This window comes from Chionomys nivalis, chromosome 9 (genome assembly GCF_950005125.1).
Source record: "Chionomys nivalis chromosome 9, mChiNiv1.1, whole genome shotgun sequence".
NCBI classification, from domain to species: Eukaryota; Metazoa; Chordata; class Mammalia; order Rodentia; family Cricetidae; genus Chionomys; species Chionomys nivalis.
In genome coordinates this window covers 42,764,262-42,771,548 of record NC_080094.1, presented here as the reverse complement: position 1 = coordinate 42,771,548, position 7,287 = coordinate 42,764,262, and the positions used below count along the sequence as shown (strand labels likewise).

Below are 7,287 nucleotides of genomic sequence, written 5' to 3'. Positions count from 1 at the left end.
CTCTGCCTCCCAAGTACTGGGATTAAAGGCGTGCGCCACCACCGCCCGGCTAGCCCCAAATTCTTTTGCTTGTTTCCCTAACCCCGCCCATGTTAGAGTTCTAACTATCCTCATGGAACAGTGAGTGACCAGTCTTCATTAAGCATGCCCATCACCCCAGAGATCTGTAAGCGGGGTGTTATTTGCAGCCAATTTCCTTCTCTGCGAGTTGGTACAAAACTTTGAATAGTAGTAGCTACTGGGTATGAGCTCTAACCGATAACCTAGAATTAGCAAAGCAAATGGCCAAACATAAAGTACATTGGGAAAACTAATTTGAGAACTGGAGATAGCCCAAGTGTGGCCCTCCCATAAACCCAGACAAGACTTGCTCTGCAAGCCCTGGGTTTTCCACATGCATGCCCACATAAAAATTAGAACGGGATGGTGGGGTAACTTGGACGATCAGTACTGAGTGAAGGCACTTGTCTCCAAGCCTGAAGAACTGCACTCATCCCTGGAAGCCACATGGTAGTGGGTGTACCAATGCCTATGAATTGTCTCTGCACTCTACATGTGAGCCTTCACACATACACAGTAAATATAAAACATTCAAGTACTCTTTAGTATGTAGTATGTCATGACTTTTCTTCAAACCCACAAGGCCTTTTAAACCCTTCTTGCTTAGATTAAGTAGCCACAAGATTTAAATTAGGCCTTCGAGATGGGGATCTATGTAGTCCTGGCCAGCCCAGGAAGAGATCCACCTGCCCCTCACCCCTTGTGCTGGGATCAAAGTATTTTAAAAGCTCCACCTCAAACAAGACTACTCATACCAGAAAATATCTTATATAACCTAATCACAGGCTAAGGCTAAACATCTATTGTCACCTCCATGATGCATTTAACTCCAGGCTGCTTTAAAATGGAAACAAAAAGCCATTACATAAAAGGGTAACTTCCACTGAGTTCAGAAGTCATGCTTCAAGACACTGTTGACTTTTGAAATTCAGTTAACTTTATTTAAATTGAAAAACATTTCCTGAAACTGTATTTAGCGTCAAGATCATTTATAAAAATCACCAGTATTTCTAATGTAAAAAGTTTATGTAAAAAGAACCAGTTTTTACTTTGGAGTTTATTCTTTAAACAAATTGTGGAGAAGAGAAAGAAAAAGTAGGTTATTTACAGAAGATATCTACATATGTACTCAGGTACAAACTCGGTAACAGAAAAGACTTTAAAACATGCTGGCATGTCAGAAGCAGTTCTCAAAGGGGATTAGTTTTCTCAGATTCTAGTAACACCTAAGATCCTTCTTCATCTTCGATCTTGGGAGCCAAATAATATTTTAAGTGTCCCATGTCAGAAATTTTGTATTCTACAACTGAAAGACAGGAAAAGTTAATTACTGAGGAGTATTATAAATACCACACACAAAAAAATGCTCAAAGTTAATATCTTACCAAGAGGTACATCTGCAGACATACTGAGTGTTACTGTAGGAGACAGTGGTGTGGCTTTTGTGAAAAAGTTCAGATACCTCAGTGCAAAAGTTAGCTGAACCGGCTCATTCATATCTATGGTTACCTAGAGGAGAAAACAGGCTCACTATAGACAACATCAAGAAACTTAAATTCGTAATACACAGCACAAAGCAATACCTTTAGTTACCACTTTGGAAGGTTTCTTATGAAACCTTAGGAGACTTAAGAAACATATTTAGCTTGTTTCTCCTGTAGAACCATACCCCAAGCAAGCAAAACAAAGGCAGCTTATCCAGGCAAACACTAATCTCGTCTAAAGAATAGAGAGAGGAAAAAGAAATGGAATGGCAGCTAACCAGTAAAGCACTTGACTAGTACGAGTATAAGCAAAGTTCTGGGTTGAATGCCGACACTCAACTCCCACCCCAAAAAGTAACCCGGCTAAAGAGCTGGCTTAGGGGTTAATACTCAATGTTCTCCCAGAAGACCTAAGTTTGATTTCCCAGCATCCACATCCAGTAGCTCATAACCAAATCCAATGACTCCAGACCCAAGGGATCTGACACCCTTTTCTGACCTCATGGGCTCACACTGACACACAACCACGTCTAAAAATAAAAAAGACCAACAGATTGAATGCAGGCTAAGGGACATGTTGACCAATTTCCATTGCATCAGTATCAATTTTATTCAAGTCCAAGTCAAACTAATGAAGTAAGAACATGTGAATACTGAAAAATCCCTTAATTTCCTTTCTTGTAGTAATGCTATACATCAAACAAAATACTTAGGAATTAATGTGTTGAGATCTGAGGTTGACAGGGAAGCAGAAATAATTCAGCAGTCTGTGTGTGTGTGTATATACATATAGTCTAATTCTTATACATTTATTTTAAATTCATGCAGAGGACAAGTTGATACTTGTGCCAAGCACTCTGGAATTTCACCATATTTAGCCCTAAAATAATTTAGTTCAGACTTCTGTCTGCAATCCTGTTACCTGTGCCTCAGTCTAAGTTGACACTCAACTCTGCTCAGCCTGCTTCTGCACCATTAAATGGGCTAGCACATGAACCTCCAACTCATAAGCTACTAGAAGAACTACATGATCCCAACAGACATTCACAACCCCAACCATTTTCTTCTGCTGACGTGCTAACCCTCGCATATCTGTCAGTCCCTTCTAGGAAGCAAAATGTTGGACACCTAGTTTTCCAATCCCATCCGTGACAACACAGAGCTCAAAGACAGCCTGGCCTACTCAGACTCCATCTCAGAAAAGCCAGGGCTGGAGAGCTGGCTCAACAGGTAAGCTTGTATTTCCCTTTCAGACTTTAATTATGCAACAACTCTTGCTACTTACAGCTTCCTCCTCTTTATCAACGTTACTTGTTTGTGACAATTTAATGTGTCCATTTCCAAGCTCTCCACTTGCAGAAAACGTCACCCCGTTCTTTGCACAGGATATTACCACAGCATCTCCAATATGGCTAAGGTCTCGGCATATGCGTGCAAATTCACCAGAAGGCATCTTCACTACACAGCTGTACTCCTGTTCCTGTAAATACCAAAGTTAAAGGTCAGTAATGACAAGCGTGAAGACTGCTTTACTCTAATTTCAGACTGGCAGAGCTTAGTGAAATTGTGCCATTCACTCCAAATAGCACAACCCCACTGTGGAACATGCATCATCTGCTATCACAGCTTGGGAAAATATACCATCAAAAACAAGATACTCTGCCAGCACCCAGGAGGCAGAGGCAGGTAGATCTCTGTTGAGTTCGAGGCCTTCTAGTCTACAGAGTGAGTTCCAGAACAGCCAGGGCTACAGAGAGAAACTGTCTTGAAAAACCAAAACAAGATACTCACAGGGATTCCAAGTTGCTCAACATCTAAGTCCATTAACTTCATTTCATAGTCTGAAACTTTCTCTTGATCTAACAAAGAAAAGCAAATGTTACTGAAGCACATGTTTACAACTATGATGTAAAATTTATAGCCATAATAATTCTGATGTTTAGTTTCGATAAACAGAACATCATACTTTGTTTCATGTAACTGAGTTGTGAAGGTGTTAACTTACTTGGTGCTTCAAATACAAGCGCTAAGGTATCAGCATTATCTTCAGCCCTCAGTGTAATTATGTCTTCATTACCAGCACATTTTAGTATTTTGGACATGCTAGAAAACAAGACACAAGGCTTATCAACATGTGCTCAACAGCTATGTTCTTAAAGGCAATTTCAAGATGTGACCATTTCACACCCACACCGATGGAGGAACAGTTAAACAGGCTAAGGGTACCCCAAATACCCTCGGAGTGAAGTAAACTATTGAGAGTTGTGAGTGACTCTTAAAACCCACTAAATGGGGGGGCTGGAGAGATGGCTCAGGGGTTAAGAGCATTGCCTGCTCTTCCAAAGGTCCTGAGTTCAATTCCCAGCAACCACATGGTGGCTCACAACCATCTGTAATGGGGTCTGGTACCCTCTCTGGCCTGCAGGCATACACACAGACAGAATATTGAGAATATTGTATACATAATAAATAAATAAATATTTAAAAAAAAAAACCCACTATTCCAGGACAGGCTCCAAAACCACAGAGAAACCCTGTCTCAAAAAACCAAAAAAAAAAAAAAAAAAAAAAAAAACCCACTAAATGGCAATATGCGATGAAACATTTTTTGAGCAAGGTGTCCTTGGCTTCCAGTGTCCTGGAGAGTGTGCCCTATGACGTCTGGCCTTTTCATAAATTTTTAGAATGTAAAGAAGTGATACTAATTCATGCACCTGTAGCAAAATTAAGTCACACATAGCCATTGAACACGCACACAGGTGGCGCTAATCCAAGGCAAAGCTAAAAACTAAGACTGGTAAATTTTCCCACAAATGATGCGCAGTAAAATTCTAGAATCCAAGACCAGAAACGGTCTATTGTCCCTCTAGGTGGACATTTTCACTAGCACACATTTAATAGGCAGCTAAAATTAGCCAGGATCAGGCTGTGCCACTAAAAAGCTGCTGGCATTTAATGAGCAGATCTCTGAAGCGGGCATTTTCCCGCCGGCACCCGTTTTGTGGCTTTGGCGGGGAAAGAGCGGGTTCGCGCGGGCGCCAGCGCGGGCTTTTCAGAACGCGCGCTTCGCTGGGCTCCGCCCCCGGCTCCACAGGCCAATCAGAAGGCGCGGATTACCACGGCAGCCAATGAGGGCACGAGGCCGGAGCCCCGCCAAGAGCCGAGGCGGGAGGGCTAGGGCCCAGCTCCCGCCACCCGCTCACCTGGTGAGGTTCACGCCCATGGCCAGGTTGCGGTCGCAGCGGTACGTGTCGAAGCCTTCGGAGCGCAGAGTGAGCTGCACTAAGGAGACGTGCGACGAGTCCATGCTCTGCAGGTTCACTCCGCCCGAGCTGATGTCCCAGCAGGCCTCGTTGATGAGGTCTTTGAGAGCCTCCAACACCTTCTTCAGGATGGAACCCTGGACCAGGCGAGCCTCGAACATCGTGGCGGAGTCGCGACAACTAGATGCTAGCTAGAAACTGACGGAAGCGAGGTCTGGCTGCCGAGCTCTCCCGGTTCGCGATGCAGAAGTGGCAGCGAAGGCCCAGAGGGAACGACTGGAGCCCGCTGCGCCCGCAACCGTTTAATGCTGCCGCATCCTATGCGCGCGCTCTTCCCGTGCTCGAGGGTCACGACGTCACCGCGCTGCTCCACCCACCTCCCCTTCCGGACCAATCGTATCTGTGGGTCGCGCAAGGCCCGCCCAGTCGCGGAGACGGGGCTGCGGCGTACGAGCGTGGGTGGCGTGGGGCATCATGGGATCCGCATAGAATGTCGTCAAGGCCCTGCTTTGTGGCGTAGGCTTGGTTGCTTTTTCTTTCCTGGGATGTTTCCGCGCCCCACCGAAATGAAAGCCACGTACGAAACGAGCTATGCGCGGCGGCCCGCCTGAAGCCGAAGAATATACATACATCAAACACCTCAAAGCGCGTTCCTTTTGCTACTACGTAAGCGAAAACGCTGCAAAATATCGAGTAATAAAGAGGCCACCGTATCTTAACCCCGATTTCATAACACTTCACTTGTGTGCGTCGCTCGGAACTTTCCTCCCTATAGATTAAAGAATACCTTCTTCCCGTGAACACTTCTGCAAAGAACCACAAAGTATCACTATCTCTCAGATATATAACCCACAGGTGCCACCTACTTGATTAGTTTGTTGTAATGCCCGTTTCCCGTATTTTCCTAACTAGGTGTTATTAGTGCTTTCATCTTAATTTGAGGCTGGAGATGAACCCAGCCCGAACCTTATCTAAGCCGGGGATGAACCCAAGGTGTCGACAAAACTCTTTGAGTTAGACACTAAGCACCAATAATCTCATTTTAAAATCTCTTCCCATTAGGGAAAACGTCAGCTATTACAGGTGGAGGAGCGTCTTTCACTGTTTCTGGGCTGCTGCATTTTGTTCTACTGAAATTTCTTTTTCCTATTGATTATAAGGGTGAGGAAAACTGAATGCAGGTCATAGACACCGGCTACAAACGAATATAAAGCTAATTGTTTTTCTATTTTTTTTTTCACATCCGAGAACTTTTATTGAACACAGCTGGGAGCCAGCCCTGGCGCGCTGTACACGCTACCCTCCACCCTGGCTGTCCAGGGTTGGGGGGAGGGTGGCTCCATCCAAGGAGTCTCAGCAAGAGGAACCCCACAGGCAACACTTTACTAATGATTACTATATAGTTGGGAGACAGGGCTGCTCCACAGACGCATGAATAGGTCAAATCTTTTATAAATAAACATCCAGTGAAGAGAAAAATGACAACTCTAATTCATCCTTATACACAGAGCACTCTAGGGCGATGGGTGGGGTTAGCCAGAGCCTGACATCCTCACTGGTCAGGGGCCTGGATGGGAGATGAGTGGGCCCAGATGTCCACAGCACGGGGCGGCAGGGGCCAGGCGGGGGCAACAGACAACGGGCACTAGGACACTGCGCATTTACAAGACCAACTACTGAGGGGGCAGCTGCCCGTGCGTGTGTGTCAGGCTGTTCGTTCTGGAATGAGGAGGGGTGGTCTTTACATCCTATCCTATGACTGGTGGTGGAAAACGGCTACTTTGTGGAGAGGATTAGGGCCACGATGAGACCATAGAGGCCAAGCACCTCCGCAAAGATGAGGATCAGGATCATGCCCACGAACAGTCGTGGCTGCTGGGCAGTGCCCCGAACACCAGCATCCCCCACGATGCCAATGGCAAAGCCAGCAGCCAGACCACTCAGCCCCACGCTCAGGCCAGCACCCAGCTGAAGAAAACTCCTGTAGAGGGTGATGCCATCGGTCAGGGAGTTAGCGATAAGTACTGCCACCACCAGGCCATAGATGGCGATGATCCCAGCCATAACCACTGGGATGATGGACTTCATGATCATCTCTGGCCTCATGACCGACATAGCTGCGATGCCAGTGCCACTCTTGGCCACTCTTGGCTGTGCCATAGGCGGCTCCCATGGCGCTGAAGACCATGGCGGACGAAGCGCCTATGACAGCGAAAAATGCAACATACTCGGGGGTGTTCTTGATGTCAGCCATGTCTGCAAGCGGGGAGAGGGCAAGCTCAGCCGGCGGCTGGGGTAGGACGGCGGGAGAGTGAGCAGGCAAGCAGCGAAGGTCCTCAAGGCGGCTGAAGCGAAGGCCTGTTTTTCTATTTCTAATGTTTTTTTATTTTTGGTGATGGATAAAATATATTTGATGCTTAGTATAAAATGTTAGGAGCCGGGCGGTGGTGGCGCACGCCTTTAATTCCAGCACTCGGGAG

At 46.0% G+C, this 7,287-nt stretch overlaps 1 protein-coding gene and 1 pseudogene across 1 annotated transcript; both read right to left on the bottom strand.

Moving 5' to 3' along the window:
• Window positions 1–1,099: 1,099 nt before the first annotated feature.
• Pcna (proliferating cell nuclear antigen) lies at window positions 1,100–5,137 on the bottom strand. The gene is made up of 6 exons (XM_057780922.1): window positions 4,748–5,137; window positions 3,550–3,647; window positions 3,336–3,403; window positions 2,830–3,024; window positions 1,446–1,569; window positions 1,100–1,366 (listed from the first exon to the last, which is right to left on the bottom strand). Exons 1-6 carry the CDS (start codon window positions 4,966–4,968, stop codon window positions 1,287–1,289), a joined length of 786 nt encoding a protein of 261 aa, XP_057636905.1. The 5' UTR covers window positions 4,969–5,137; the 3' UTR covers window positions 1,100–1,286.
• A 1,446-nt stretch (window positions 5,138–6,583) lies between these two features.
• On the bottom strand, window positions 6,584–7,061 carry LOC130881359 (V-type proton ATPase 16 kDa proteolipid subunit c-like; annotated as a pseudogene).
• Between the last annotated feature and the right edge of the window lie 226 nt (window positions 7,062–7,287).